The sequence below is a fragment of the Muntiacus reevesi genome, chromosome 7 (genome assembly GCF_963930625.1).
Source record: "Muntiacus reevesi chromosome 7, mMunRee1.1, whole genome shotgun sequence".
NCBI lineage: Eukaryota > Metazoa > Chordata > Mammalia > Artiodactyla > Cervidae > Muntiacus > Muntiacus reevesi.
The window spans coordinates 49,697,209-49,714,023 of record NC_089255.1 but is presented as its reverse complement, the minus strand read 5'-3'; the positions used below and the strand labels follow the sequence as shown (position 1 = coordinate 49,714,023).

General features: G+C 33.0%; 1 protein-coding gene across 4 annotated transcripts in view; it reads right to left on the bottom strand.

Moving 5' to 3' along the window:
- Positions 1 to 16,815, bottom strand: part of SLTM (SAFB like transcription modulator) — a 44,123-nt gene that overhangs the window by 14,878 nt on the left and 12,430 nt on the right. Inside the window, exons 3-9 of one of the 4 annotated variants that reach the window (XM_065941755.1) lie at positions 16,535 to 16,599; positions 13,713 to 13,910; positions 12,741 to 12,788; positions 4,888 to 4,915; positions 3,109 to 3,577; positions 2,446 to 2,495; positions 194 to 312 (exon numbers count right to left, since the gene is read on the bottom strand). In XM_065941755.1, coding sequence (XP_065797827.1) covers positions 194 to 312; positions 2,446 to 2,495; positions 3,109 to 3,577; positions 4,888 to 4,915; positions 12,741 to 12,788; positions 13,713 to 13,910; positions 16,535 to 16,599 — 977 coding nt within the window. The remainder of the gene's footprint in view (positions 1 to 193; positions 313 to 2,445; positions 2,496 to 3,108; positions 3,578 to 4,887; positions 4,916 to 12,740; positions 12,789 to 13,712; positions 13,911 to 16,534; positions 16,600 to 16,815) is intronic. The other 3 variants (XM_065941757.1, XM_065941756.1, XM_065941758.1) reach the window with 3 other exon arrangements.

Sequence of the window (16,815 nt, the reverse complement as noted above, 5' to 3'; positions counted from 1 at the left end):
GCTTTTAATACAGAGTCCCAGGGCTCAGAGTGAGATTATATGATGTAATAAAACTCATGATTACCACAGAACTAAATAGTTATGCCTATAACAGTCCTCAGACAAGAAATTAGATTTTATATGTATTGTTTTGAATACAACCTCTGTTTAAAATGGACATAGAAATATGGATAAAAAGATAAAAACAATGTACCTTTCCATATTTGCCAAAGAGGTTCTTCAAATCAGCAGCTTTGGTATTAGAAGAAAGTCCACTAACCCAGATATTTTTAGTTGAGCTTCCACTGCTACCACTAGCACTAATTGTACTTCCTAGAATAGATTTAATATCAGAAGTTTAAGTTTCTCAATTGGAAAATTTTTAAACAAAATTATTAGGGCTATAAACTTCCAAAATTATAAAACCCTCTAATTTTGACGGCATGACTTCACTACATCAAAATCCTACACATCTCCTATAACTAAAATTGAACACAATAACAGATAACACAAACATGTCTGAATTTGTACATTTTCTACTGCATGAGTTTTAAGACAAAGTGGGTAAAAAAATCAATTATATTGTCTTGGACTTTTACCGTTTAAATTCATTTGTTTATATTCAACCACTGCACTAAATTCAGGCAACCAGGAAGCAGCAGTTTAGGAATGTACAGACTGCTTAATTACCTATACCTGTCATGGGCTTTAGCTCCTGAGAGACTGAGAGCACAAAGAGAAAAGTCAAACAAAGGGATAAACTGTTTTCAAAATTTTAAATGTTTAGTAACAAAGACGAGCCAACAGTTCATCTTCATTTTGTATTAGAGAAAGGGTAAGAGAAAGTGGAAATTACATGCAACTAGAAAACTCTGGATTAAAAAAAACAAATTCTTCTAAAACAAATCAATTACAAAGATCAGAGACCCCAAAATTCTTTAGAATAGGTAAATGGTTATATGAACTATTTCTACACTATTTCCATACACAAATTATTGTTTCATACAGATAAATGCCATTTCTTAAAATACAGGCCTGGTCAGTTACCCTTCAGTACTTTATTTCCAATGTGCTATTATAAAAAAGGAATTTTCATTTCATCATTTAGAAAACAATTCTTACCCACTTTAAGAGAAATAATATCTAAGCAATAAAAGTAACAATTTTTATAACTTCATGGTATCAAATATAGAAAGAGTAAAATGTTTAATGCTTTAAAAATTACAAGCCACAAGTTTTAAAGAACTGCTATCAGTGTACTTATGAGAAGACAACACATGCCTGACTCAAATATTTTAAATATCAATGATTGCTGCATTTCTGTTAAGAAATGTACTTATCAAAGGAAATGTTTTATCTTATGAAACATTAACTAGAAGTTCGTGTATCTTTTATATTCTACCAGTAACACCTGGGCCCACATACTCCTCTTAACTAGAGAAAAAAAATTGTAATGATAGGAAGTTAACATTTAATTAAGACTACACTAAGCTTCTAAATTTAAAGGATAATATTTAATAAATTTATTATATCTTATCCTTTAACCAAAACTGTAAGGGATGTAGGTAATGCAATTAATTGTCAATTACTAAGTCAATCAGTAAAATTTCTAATTACAAAAATATGCCAACAAAATATACTAAAAAAAAGATATGGGACACATAACATTCCTTTTTTTAGGCACTCAAGAGGCATTTTTTGATTCTGTAGTACCCAAATGGTGTTATTCTTCCCTTAAAATGCTTTTTTAAAACACAAGAAGTATTTTTCACGTTTACAGCATATATAAGATGAAACTAAAGCACATGACCAGGAGATAAGCCGAGACTTCCCAGTAACAAAGACTAATCAAATAATGCACCTTTAAACTTACAAAATTTTAAAATAAAACTACTTTTCTACATAAAACTCTCATCAATGTAAAATAAGTCAATCAGGAAGTAAATTCTGAAGAATTAAAATCCTATATAACTGGCTATATTAACAGTTGTGTGCCCTGATTTAAAGAATCAAAAAAGTAAAACCAAATGCTGAGGCTAACTTGCTTTCAGCTCCACAAATACTATTTATATCACATTTCCTAATAGACAGAACAAGAAAAAGATTGTGGTAGTGTGTGGGGGTTCTAAGAGATAATCAAAGATGAAATACTTCTGAAACTTTAAGAAATGAAATGTCTATTTTATGAATATTCAATAGATACTTAGAACACAATGCAAAAAATACATAGCAAATGTATTTGACTTAAATTCATACCAGTTTATAAATAAAATAATTAAGAAAGTAATGCTTCAATCACACTTGAGAATTTGCTGGAATCTAACTCCACTGTTCACACAAAAGCCACCAAAAAATTTACTATGTCAATTTTTAAGGACTAAATGTAAAAAGAAACCCTAGAGAATTATTACTTTTTAAAGAAAACATTCAATTTATCACTGATATAAGTAGGAAAAAATACATTACCTTTGTCATCTTTGGATGATGTCTTGCTGTCTTTAGATTCCTTTGAAGAGCTACAGAAGCAAATCACCAGAAGAAAATTGAAAACAAAAAAGCAAAAACAAAAAGAACAAAAATCGAACAGCTTGATATTGACTATATTTCAAACCAGTGCTATCCATACAAATTAACAATTCCAAAAGCCTAGAATAGGTTATTTGAACAAATGATTCCCTTAGGATTCTTGCACTGATTTTCCCCAAGATTCCTGAAGATCTAGATTTTCTGACAATTCTATTCAGTGGATATATGGCCATCTTCTCCAGATTTCAGGACTGGGACTTGACTTCATTTGTGTTCTTAGGACTGATAGTTGTTCATTAACCATCATCACAAGGATTTTTAAAAATGAAACACAAAAAAATTGTCAATTTGAAAAAAAAAAAACCAAAAAAAAAAAAACCAAATATATGCTGACAATTCGACAATGCAATCAGTAGGACACACTGCATATTACGAAGATCTTGAAATTTTTTTTTAAAGTAACTTATGACGGTCAAAAATATTATAGGCAGGATCATAAGTACTAATTACTGTACATGGTCTTGAAGCCACCCCCTTAATGTAGAGTGATCTTATTGAATGCTGGAATTCAGTATCGTAAAGAACTGACATAGAAAAACAAACCTCTTTGCTTGACCAGAGGCCCCAGTAGACGAGGGCCCTTTCTTCAAAGTATCCTTTTCTTTGTCTCCAGATTCTGCTTTCTTAGAACCTTCTCTGGCTTCCTTCTCGACAGGATCACCCTTCACGCAGTCTTCCTTCTTACCATCTTTATGGTTCGCATTCATCTCATAATCCTTGCTTTCCTTCTCCGGGCTCTGTGCAATGACGTCCTGCCCATCTTTTGGCTTACTTGCTTCAGAATCTGTAATTTTCACATTTTTACCTGTTTCTAGGAGGTCATCACCATCAAAATCCAGAGTGATGGCATCTTCAGCCTGGATTGTAACCGAGATGTTGTCATCCTCAGCTTCTTTCACAGTCGCATTAGCTTCCATCTCTTCATGAGCTGTGTGATCAGCCTCAGCTAGGTTCCCTTCTGAAGGAAGAGGTTTAGATACTTCTTGTGTACCATCACCAGAACCTGCTATATCTAAGAGGATTTAACAGGAATAAATATGGCAAAACAAGAAGTTTAAACAATTTTCATATTCATAAGCTAGAATAGGACCTAGAAAATATAAACCCAGTTATTAGCACTGATGGAAGGTTAGGAAGAAAAACACAAGGGTATTAACTAACATAAACAATCCTTTACCCAGGATCACTTATTCTTCATGGAAAAAATGATCTCTAAATACAAATACCAAACAACAAAAGTGAGGAGAGAGTTCCATCCTGAGGATACCAGCTCTTCATTTCTGGTTATAAGTTAATGGCATATGGAAGGTGTTTTTCCTCCATGAGAGAGTGACAAATGTGCAGAGTTGTTATTCAATGTTCAAATTATCTTGGGATTTAACCCTTGTGACCTTCAGAACTCCCATGGTGACGTCTTGAAAGGTCACAGTCTGAGGATACCAATCAGTCTTCAAAGTATTCAGGGCCTCATCTTTTTCACGCTTCTTATTCCTGTGTAGTCCGAAAACTGCTACAAGAGGCTCCAAAGATGGCCTGCTCCATAATATTTAAGAAAGTGGTCATTTCCAGGCTTCATCCTGTCCAGTCAGTCCTGCAATTACCATTTTCAAAGATGTCTTGCATTCACCCAAAAGCGAAAGGCCTCGAGCATCTGAGATTTTCAGTCGGTAGCTTTACTTCATTCATTGCTTCTAGGTTTTTTATTCTGCCTGTTCCATGTCCTTTCTAGTCCAAAGTAGGAGGATCCCTGGACGTCCTTCCAAGAGCTCTTTATAACCTCAGACCAACCACATATATTGCTACTGATGTCCCTGTAATTGTATTGGATAAGATAGGTCTCCAGAACTACTGAAACTGTCAGAAGACTGTACAAAATTTCTCCAAGCAGCAAACAAAAAGTCAGTCTCCTGGTCACCCAACAATTTTAGGACTAGTTGTAAAATTAATTATCCATTCCATACTAGGATTACCGGTAAGCACGTATGAGTTACTGCAGTGCCAGTCTTAAGGATATAATCAACTTACCGTATGCTAGAAGTTGGTTTTAAAAATAAAATTTAAATTAGGTTAAACAAAAAATGGCATGTCCACCACAGTAACTGATATGTACCATTAAGTTAGAACATGTCTTCAAAGTGTTAAAAAGAAAATTAAACCAATTAAAAAATAAAATCAAGGTGCTAACTTAATTCACTAAATTGATAAATTTGAAAATAAACTCATTTCAAAAATAAGATTTTGAATAAGGAATGCTTTATTTTCACAGTTTACTGTTTTTCTAAATGTCACCAATTTTTAAACTCTACTTAGCATCAAACATACCTTTCTCATTTTCTTCTTCCTCAGCATCCTGAAAGTCAAAGAATAATCAAATGTAAAATGAACTCATTTAAAACTGGATTTCAGTAATAGTACAATATCTATCAAGTTAAATTGTAGAGTAATATTAATTAAAGACATCTATTACTAACAAACACAAGATATTCCAATCAGAAACAAAACACAGAGAAACATGTAGAATATGTCTAGTATACATGACTTAGACAAGAAAATAGGCAAATATATCAATGGTTGTATCAACAATAAACTGGAATATTTAGTTTCCATACTCAAAACTGGTTTAAATTACCCAAATCTTACTCTTATCAAAAAGTTGCTAGGAATTCCCTGCCGGGCTGGGGTTCAGTCTCTGGTCTGGGAACCAAGATTCCACAAGCCATGAGGCATGGCCCAAAAAAGAGAGAAAGAGATGCAAAAAGCCACCAATAAAAAGCCTGCCCTGATTATTGCCCTGATTATTTCACATGACTCAGTTCAAAGGCACTTTTAGGACATACTATTCAAAATGTACCAGAAAATATAACATGAAGACATACTTTTGCAAGGGATGAAATGCATATTAATAAACAAATAAACAAAGAACATTCCCAATTTAGGCATCTCAGAAGTAAGAAGAATGACAAGAGTAGTTTCAAATTCTTCATTCCTTTCTATCTGTTAAAAATGAATTCATACATTGTTTCATATACACACTGGTGGTCAGCCACTTTAAAAACAGTATTTGTGCTACAGGTAATCAAAATAAGTTAATAATTTTATTAAATGACTGATTTTAATTTTTAAATGTATGATATTTTAATTTTTATATATGTGACATCATGTAATCTAAAATTAAGCAGGTAATGGCTTGAAAACAGGAATATCACAAAGAAGGAAATATTACACTAAGCAAAATACTGCAAAAATAACAAGTTATAACAAGATAGAAACATTTCCCAAAATTAAAGATCATAACAAATATGCATAAAATTAAGGTATGTTTTAACTTACAACTTATAAAATAAAAGCTGAGTAGAAGTAGATCATATTTAGTCAAGATGGTGTGAGGTTACCAAACGCAAAGCCTTACAGGAGTGATTCTCAAACTTTGATTTTGTATCAGAATCTCCTGGAGTAACTGTTAAAATAGACTGCTGAGCACCAACACCACAGCTTCTGATTCAAGACTGGAGTAAAGCCTGGAAATTTGCATCTCTACAAGTTTCAGTGATGCTGATGCTTTTGGTCCAGGGGCTACAAATTAAGAACTGTGCCTGAGAGTGACAGCCTAGCAGTGAAATTAGACTTTAGGCAAAATTTAACTGTAAACAAAATTTTAAATGCCACATGTATCTCCTAACACAATTTTAGGTTCATGTAAGTCCACATTTCTTAAAAATAACAAATATTTTATCATATGCTCAGCTACATTTGGATAACAAGTATATTTCTAAGAAATCATTTAAAATAATTTTTCAACTTCAAGTTGACCTATACGTGCCCCATTTAGGGAATGACCAATTGTTTTACAAACTAAAGTAATATGAAGGAAAGTGAAAACACTGAAACAATTAAGCCACAAGCTTAGTATGTAGAATAGTACAAAAGAAGATTACTAATTAGTAGCAATGTGATTCCTATTGTATACGTCCATTATACTGTGCTCTAATAATCTCCTAATTGTTATACTGGAATTTAGTTTTAATCATTATATTTTTATTGTGCAACATTTAGAAAGGAAAGAAATGATTTGACAGGGTGGACTGGCAGGCAGTGACAGCAAAGAAAGGATGAGTTATGCTGGAATTACTGAAAAAATCTTTTTCTCCCAAATTCTCTTTTAGTTTAGTAATTTATCTTAAAGGGATAAATAAACTGGAATATCTTCACTTTTACTTAAAAGAAGAACAAAAGAACTTAAAAGAATGCAACTTGCTTCTTCATCTACTTGTAATTCAACAGCACACCACTTCCAAATTATTCTTTTAGAGATTCAGTATCGATAAAGTTCAAGGAAAAAAAGAAAGGCAAAAGTATTTGCTATTTTAAAAAACAAAATTTTTAAAAATACTGTGATGTAAAAAACAAAATCTTTCTGCTGTACTTTCTGCCAAGTAGAAATGTTATTTCTAGCTGCTAAAACCATCAGTAAGGTTTGCCTTACTTTTGCTGGTTTTTAAGTATCTATCCTAATCACTTAACAGGTCTTCTGAAGGGTTTCATAACTTTAGTTTCTAAACGAATGGTAACACTAGCCTTATTACATACACTTAAATGCCCCAAGGAAAAGAATCTGAGCCAATTTCTAGAAAACAAACTGATTACAATGGGGTGAAGAGCAAAAACAACTAGGGTTAGTAGAAAAGATGAGCCACACACCAGTGCATATTTGCATTATATTTCTATGTGCAGTAAACATAGAACTACTAAGGTTCAATCATTTCTTGCAATAAAAAAAAAACCAAGAAATACAAAAAAGATACTGGGAAAATTTCCCTGAATATGTATAGACATGATACGTGCCTTATTTCAAAATAATTTTCCTCCACTGAAAACATGTTTTTTCAGAATGAGGAATATGGTAAATAAGTAACCACAATGAAAAAGCATCCTTTTAATTAACTACATTTTTAGTTTATCTTGAAAAAACATAATATTTCACATATGAAAATGAAGCAAATGCTTTATAATGTTCATGTTGTTTATCTCTGTAATGGGATCTACAACCCTTAAGTGCCAAAAATCATACAGGGGGGTATAGCTCAGAGGTAGAGCATTTGACTGCAAAAATCATACAGAAAGCTTCTCTATTTTTATTTCATTCTAGGAGCAGCAATGACTAATGATAAAGACAAACCTAGGACTTACTTTTCAGTTAACAAAGTTTACTTTCTACCCATTCTAGTACCTTTCCCAAAGGTTAATCTTGCGATTTATACACAAGTGCTAAGTAAGAAAACATCTTCTAGAAGGCCTCCTCTCCCTTGACTTGTACATAAACGCTGTATTCAGTCTGACTAATTTACAATAAACCATCAAAATAACCCTAAACCACCAGTTGCCTATTACCTACCTGGAAATATGCTAAAGACCATGGGAAATAAGAAATACTGGCACATAATAAGTACTTAATAAATATTTGTTGAATGAGTTTACTGAATAAATGTACTGTGAGACACTGCTGTTTTTAAGTGGAGGGACTTAACTAACTGCTCATTTTATGTAGGCAGAAGGTTAAACTGCAGCACTGTGTAAGTACAATGGAATTCAGAAAACATTTACTAGTGTGGAGTTACTTGTGAAAAGAATACAGACTAGGCACCAAGATATGTAGGTATTTATTCTATCTTTACCACTGAAACAGTTTTACTCTGTGATATTGTGATCTTCCTGGGTCAAGAAGATCCCCTGAAGAAGGAAACGCCAACCCACTCCAGTATTCTCGTCTGGGAAATCCCATGGACAGAGGAGCCTGGAGAGCTACAGATCATGAGGTCACAAAGAATCAGACACTGAGCGACTAAACAACAACACTGTCATCTACCTAGGTGAACTTTACCTATAAATTAGAGATAACATATGACCTAAATAGGGTATACAGGATTATATAAGACAGTGGGTGTAAAAAGTTCTCTGTAAACAGTAAAACACTATGTAAGGGAAAGCTTTATGGAAGAGACAGAGATAAATCTGGCTTTGAGAGTTATACAGACTTCATATGACAAAAAAGGGAAGGTACTTCAAGTTGATGAAACTTTGGGGCAAGGGCAAATAGAAAAAATAATACACAATGCACCCACAGAAGATTGACAAGATTGAAACTAGAGGAAATTTTTAAGAATTAAAGCATTACCAAATATAAACATTCTGGAGAAAATTTTCCAAACAATTCTAAATAACTGATATCTCCAAGCTAGTAAAATAATACCCCAAGTAATCATTAATCACACATGTACTATGTGAAGGATATAAGATTGCTCTTCACATCAACCTCGCAGGTAAGACTTACAATGTTCATTCTATCGACAAAGAAATGGACTAAGAGAACACACTCAAAGTCACAATATTTTAAGTAACTAACAGAAGTAGAATGTGAACCAAATTCTACCTGGTATGCCAAACTGGCCCAGAGGCTAACACCTAAAAGCTAAAGCTCTAAGCTTCAAGTCAAAGCCTGAAGACTGGCTTTAAATAAACAGATACCTATATAAATGCACTTGCCTATTTACTTATATTTTTAAAGACAAGGAATAAAACAATTAATCCTGAATTTTAAAAAATTCACCAATAAGGGGATGGGTAAAGGGGGCTTTTTTGAATGTATCCTTTCTTAGATTTGACTTTGGAATCATGTAAATATTTTTAAAAATTATAAAACTAAAATATCTATTTTGAAATAATTATAGATTCACAAGTTACAGATTAAAATTTTTAAAAAAACTATACTTAAATATTGAATCTATATATGTATTAGTTTGTGATCATATAGAAAGTTAATCTAAAACACACTGATTTGTTCATTCCTAGAGGGTATATCCTTATAAGAGAGATAATTTGAGAGGAAAAAAACTTATTTGCAGAAATCACACTGCTGATGGTGCTGGTATTATCATTCTAGGACTATTGTACATATACTGTGAGATAAATGAAATAATTAACTTAGCAGTATACCTTATGAACTCAAAATCTATTTTATCTTAAAAGTAAAAAACCAACAAAAACAAATAAACAAAAAACACATTCTCTAACACTGTACATTGAAAAGGCCTAGAAAATATGAACAACCCAGAGGCAATGAACACCATTGAACCCTACCGTCAAGATTATTGTCTCAAAATACCATTTACCACTAATTGGAAGAAGTGGCTAATTACGGGTCTGGAGTAGGAAATAGAAATCTGAACCAGACAGCAAGGAAATAAAGACTACTTGGATCATGTTGAAAGGATTAAAGAAAAAAAAGAAAGGATTAAAGAGACAACCTGAAGAGATCCTCACTGGCTACAGATAGGACAATCTGAGTATTAATAAGGATAATAACTACAATGGATTGAAATACACTAAAAATATTTAAATCCATGAGTTCAAAATGAAACAAAGGGACAAAAAGAAAAAAAAAAATCAGTCACTATCAAAGATGCTCATGAACCAACTCATTATTTTGAAAATTGGTAAATAAAGGAAAAATAATCAAATATATATCCTGGCTTTTCTTTGTAAATGGTACCACAAAGTAACCAAATAATAGATCAGAAGTTTTTTCCCAAGGAACATTCCAGCCAACAAAGAAAGAAAATAAAAGAATACCACCACTTTGATCAATTAAATCAGTGTAATATAGATCATCAATGACTGGTACCATCACCAAAAAGATACGGTCAGACATTATGTGTATCCAAATAGAAGAATACAACACTACCTATGAATTAGTTGTATCTCTTGTGGGGATGGGGTTAAAGGTGTCGGAATCAGATAGCAAGCCTCAGGATCCTATAAACAACAATTTAAAGGAAATACACTAAACAGAGGAACATGTTGACTAAATTCACAGGAACATAATCAGCAAAATACAGACGTTGGAAGCTCTATGAATGACAGGGGGTGTCAAACTATGCGAGATGCTCTTTCTGTAGCTATTTTTATTGAAACCGCCATCTGCATTCATTTACCTAATGCTTGTAGCTGCTTTCACACTCAGTGGCAGAGCTGAATAGTTCTAACAGACCATCAGGCCCACACAGCTAACATATTTTCTACCTAGCCTTTAATGAAAAACTTTGCCACCTCTTGCTCTATACGATAAACAACTCAATTTCTTTAACAAATAAAGTTGAGGGGGGAGATGAACAGAAAACCTATAGATTGAAAGAGGCCTAAAAGACATTTCTTTTTTTTTTTTTTTTTTTTTTTTTTTTTTAAATATTATTTTATTAGTTGGAGGCCAATCACTTTACAACTAAAGGACATTTCAATCAATCACAGTATCTCGATCTTATTTGCATCAAACAAAGAGATTCAAATAAAGCTTTCTTAAAAAAACAAACTTAGGAAAACTGAGTATTTGAAGATATTTTAAAAAATCATATATTAGGAATAATAATGTAAAAAATAAAAGTTCTCTTTAAGAGATATACACTGAATGTTTTAAGGCAAAATATGTCTGGAATTTGTTTCAAAATAGTGCAGAAAAGGAAAAGTGAATGGAGGTTATAGATGAAACAATACTGCCCTGAACTGCGAGCAGCAGAAGCTTGTAACGGGTTATACTCTGTGCAGTACTCCTTAACATGCACAGCAAGACAACACGTCCATTAGTCATGCTTAGAAGCATCAAAATCATGATGGAATGGAGATACATTCATATATATTTCTACATATTCCACCATACATCATTAAGGAAGAGGAAAAAAGGTCATTTTACTTCTCTGAAGATGTAACCTCTCTGATACAATAAGCAAAACCTGCCCTTTGATAAGAAGTAAATAAGGGTTCTTTCATTCTCATGATGGAATAGGAGAGCAAGGCCAAATCTAGCCCATAAAATTTGCAAAAATTAAAAAAAGGCACTCATTCCTTAAGATACTTCTGTTAGATTTTTATAATAAATACATAATCTATTATGAGAATGGGGACACTCAGATGTAACCCTTCACACACTCCAACTTGTGCAATGGAAGGAGAGGCCCTTGATGAAAATTAAAAAACTTTTTTTTGCCAATGAATATGAAGAGTTCAACTCTACCTTTTTGCAAATTAGTAATATCTAGAAAAGGTACTCCTCCAATTTGGGAGTTAATCTTCCTCATCTATTTTTTATCATTCAAAAATGAACATACCTGAGGATAGTATGGGGGGAAGTCTACAGACTTTCACAGTCCTAACATTTCCTTCCTGAATATTCCAAACTACCAAAAACATTTCCCCTAGAAATGCAATTTCTCCCATTACAATGAACACAGAGAACCAATATACAGCCTCACCAGCATTCCAAACAAAGAGAGCTGGGGTAAAGAAGGAGTGACCAGAAGTAATCAGCTAAGCAGGCTATGAATACACAGCGCATTATATACCCTTGCAGCAAATATTACAGTGAGGAAATAGCACACCTGATTACTGTTTTTCCTAAATCTAGTAAACAGAGAGAATGGGAACCCCATCTCTATTTGAAAGTATACTATTTAAAGAGGGTATATGAACAAGGTATTCTTGAGTACACAAATGGGAAAAAGACAAAGGCTAATTTTTAATACAGAAATTGAGCTATAAATGTCTGTTTATAGCATCTGTACATCACACTTTAAAATGTACACTATGCATATCACATAGACCAAAAACAAAATCTAATACACAATAGAAATCACTTTCTACACATACACACATACACACCCACATGTATACACATATCCCAAGTAAATTACTTAAACAGAGATTTTTATAATTTTTATACTATAATTATCATAGGGGTATTAAATTAACAAAATTAAAGCTTTAATAGGATATTAGTACTTTTAAATGATTTATTTCATACCAAAGTGACAAAAAAAAAAAAAAAAAAAATCAAGGAGGGTGAAGGCTTCCCAAAAAACTGATAACTAGACTTATGTTTTAGAAAAAGGATAGACTGGTTTTATTTTTATTTTGAAAATGGTAGGAACCTTATTGTAATAACTTCCAATTATCTCCACAGCAAGAGAAATTTCAGCCACCAATTTAAAGTATTTTATATATACCATGTAACTCAGTATTATATTTAAGGCAATTTTATGAATTAAATAATTATGAAGTCAAAATGAGATTCCTTTTCCAAGCCCTTCCACCCAACAATATCAAATTCATAGGACTAAATGTAAACTTACTTGGGCTGTTAGAAAGGTATCATCTTCACCTTCTTGAGCTTCAATTTCCTAAGTAAAAGGGTATACAATAGCTTTGCTTTACAAAATATCTGGGTAACATGAGAATGCTTTTATGCTACACCCGATTATCACTTGCCTCATGTTCTGTGCAATGTCTATAGATACCATGGCTTAGCCAATGCTTAATAATTCAGACTATATTTTTATGCCAACATAAACGCTTAGTCACATTGATAAAAGAATTAGAGACAAAAAAAAAGAATTAGAAACAAGTCCTTCATGAGCCCTTCATTTATTAAGCTAGGTAGAACACAGTGTTCTAATTAAGCATGAATACTGACCCCCTCATCCACTGATTTTCTTAAGATGTACTAACATACTTCAAAGCAGGACAAATGGTCTATTTCATTCAAAGAAAAGATTTAAAAATTATATCTTTAAAGCTTTTAAGTTAACCTTTCCTAAGTAATTTCCCCACCTTTGATAATAACCAAATAAATGCAAATTAATCTTTTACATCTACCAAAGTAGGAAAAAAAAAAAACTTACTATCTGGTAATGTTGGCAAGGTCAGTGTTAAATTGGTACACTCTTTCACAGTGGGATAGTAAACAACTTAAAACTTAAATATCCCAAATTAAAAGAGTAGCTATTAGACACCCAGGAAACTGTCTAGTAAATTACGATGTAATGTACAAATTTTGAAGTCATTATATGTTACGTGAAAATATATAGACTAAATAGCAATTTATAGCATGATAACTACTAAGTAAAAACATATACATATGTGGTAAATAATAAGCAAAAATTGAAAGGTTATCTTAGATTGCAGGATTCTGAGTGATTTATAAGTAACTTTAAAAGTGTATTTTTTGAAAGTTCTGTGACTTCCCCATTGAACTAAAAAAATACTTTTTTATTATTTAGTACTTAGTTTAACTGTGTCACGTCTTAAAAAAACTGGCTAAAGACCTGACTTTCGATGTCCTCTTTTTCTATATCTTCTACTGCTTCTGCCTCTATTAATTCATGAGCAGTCTTGTTCTCTTCTGCAGAAAGTAACTCCTTGGAATGCACATTTTCTTCTTCATTTTCACCAAATTCTTCAGAGTCCTTCAGTTCATCATTTCCATCTTGTTCATGTGCCTCTTGATTCTCCAATTCACAGTCCTTTTAATGGTAAGAAAATTTGATACAATTCGAGGCAAAGTACTGGGGGCTATGCACCAAACCTTTTTGGTAATTTACATCTCTAAATGTTTTCACTTCTATCATATTTTGACATCACCCCCAAAGTCAAAGTTCAGTCATTTTATATTACATACTAACTGTGCCTTTAAAAATAGAGGGGGGTCTAATACCAAGGTCATTAAACTATGCACCTGAGTTCCCAAATCACTTACACTGAAATACATATACACTAATTGGATTGCTTTCAAGTTCCAGTTATAATATTTACCAAGTCACATCCTATGAGCTTTCCTATAAGACATGGCTTCAAAGAAATGACTTCTTTTCTCTACATGCCACAGTTTGGTTTACCTGCAAAGACTGTGGACATCTTACATGTGATAATATAAATTTTATTTCTACTGTATAAGAAGGAATCCCAACTGTTACACCAATGCCTGTTCTTACAAATATGCAAATAACTAATCTAATGTATTAGTTTTGAAATCAACCACCATGCCACAAAGCCAATTAAGCAAGGGAACTTAGATTGGGATTCTCTCTGTGAAGGAAAGAATATCTGTTGGCCCCTCAAAGTTTATGGATATAAGGGTACCTCAGTAGAAATAAAGAAAAGCAGCAATCAGCCTAGTTCCCTCTCTCATTAACTGCAGACAAAGGGTTGAAAGCAATGGACATTCTTCCTCCTTTCCTACTCTCATAGTAAATCCAACAGATTTTAAGGTTTCTGGGTTAAAAGGGGAAAAGTGTAGGGTTATAACTATTAATTATTCATAGATGAACTGCAATGAGGGACTAGAAATTTCTGGGAAGGTAGGCACAGAGAAGAAACATGATTGTTTGGAATGTGCAGTGCTTGGGGAGCGGGTCATCTCTGGGACAGCAGACTTAACCAACTTATCTACCTATGAGCAGGGGAACACTGGGAAGTGAAAATGGAGTAGGTGGTTGGTTATATGATGGTAGAATAATTGGTGCAAACCAAAAAAACAAAACAAGGGAAGTCACTGAGGGAACGAACGTCATCTACTTTGAAGTGACAATGTTGACTATTCTCCTCACTTACAAGTAGAAGTAATTTCTATAGTATTCACATATCTAAGCAATAGGTGATATTTACCCACCATTACTGTATAAATTCAAAAACCAACTCTGAGAAACAAGGTAAGTATATTCACTTTGTTTCTATCATATTTACCACACATGAGGATATCTCCAAAGGGAAAAAGAAATATAAAAAAGTAACGATACATTTAAATAGAATTTTGTAAAAGTTATTTTGTTCTTTTAGACATTATGACCAGGTTTATTTAATAATTAAACAAAGGCATCCTTTGTGGTACATATAAGACAGCAATATTACATCTCCTCGTAACATTTTAAATGACTAACATTTTTGTGCACTGAAGAGCTGAAAGGAAGTTAGAAATTTGAAAACTAAAAGGGTTTTTACTAAGTCACAATGTTTTTCTAGCTTATGGACAGTTTTGGCTTAATCATACACTCACTAGTGAAGACAGCTAGAGAAAATGAGAGCAAAGGAACAAACCTAACGGAAGATATACCACAAGGATAACAGAATACAAAGACTGAACAGTCCTTAAAGGCTCAAAAAAGTCAGTTATAGGCATGTAATGACCCATTTTAATGGATCCCTGAGCACATATTTCTTGAATTATCTGACTTCAGGGCTAACTCCTCAACCAAATATCTCTTTCTCTCTGTACCTGCCACAAAGTGCAAGATACAAAGAGTGAGGTACATGGTACCTGTGTAGCCTGCGTGTGTGGGGAGGGTAGAGAGTCAGATGGCAGGAAATGGGTGAGTGAAGAGACATGAGCTGACTTCATGGGGGACCACACAGACATCCGAGATGTTATGGCAATATGACCTAATTGTACAGAAATTGTACAGAAAACAGAATACATGGGGTGTAGACGTATGTAATTTAAAAGGAACTATGCTCATTAAATAATTCCTGCAAATGCCACACTACTTAAGACCTAATGATCAGTCAATAGGAGATCACATTTCATTAAAATGAAAACAACAACAATAAAAACTATGATTAAAAGTAACAGTATATAGAACTGCCACAACCTCAATTAAAATTACATACTCTGTTCTCCTAGTTGGACATTCATAAAATAAAATATATTCCTTTTTAACCAATAAAGACCTGGCTTATTTATCTTTAATGGGCAAAACACATTTCTTAATCTGATCTTCACCAAGTAGCAATACCTCAGCAACTTTCTCCATTTTAAAGACTACATTAATCTGATTTCTATATATTATTAATATATACAAAAGCTAAACGTGATGGGCAGTACCCTGTCCAGGAACCAAGGTATCAATTGTCCTGTACCTGTTCCTCTGGCCCCTATGTCTCCCCAAACAAACATTCTTTGCTTTGTCTCATTTAACTAGTTATTTATTATATTTCTCAACTATGAGAATTAGTAAGACTGACAATATTATACATCTCTATACCTATTTACCAACATATTTCAATGTCTATTGCTAAAGCAAAATGCATGAATTCATCATGCAAAATACTAGGCTCAAAACAGACATCTTAACCTGTGTAATTAACACTTTACCTTGACAAAAGCATCATCTTCCACAGAAGCATCTCCACTCAACTCATCTGCTTCCTGTTTTTTACCTGCGAAAGAAGGAAAATGGGCTAACAACCAATATTTTATTACTTTAAGAGCAAAAAACATTCAGACAAGTTTACCCCGAGGTATCACTCTCCACTCCCAAATCATCTGACAAAGCAAATGCCAACTGCTTATAAACCACCTGGCCAGAGCTGTCCCAAACCAAAAAAAAAGCTTTATGAACAATGTCATGCTGTTTTGTTTCACTAAAATAAACT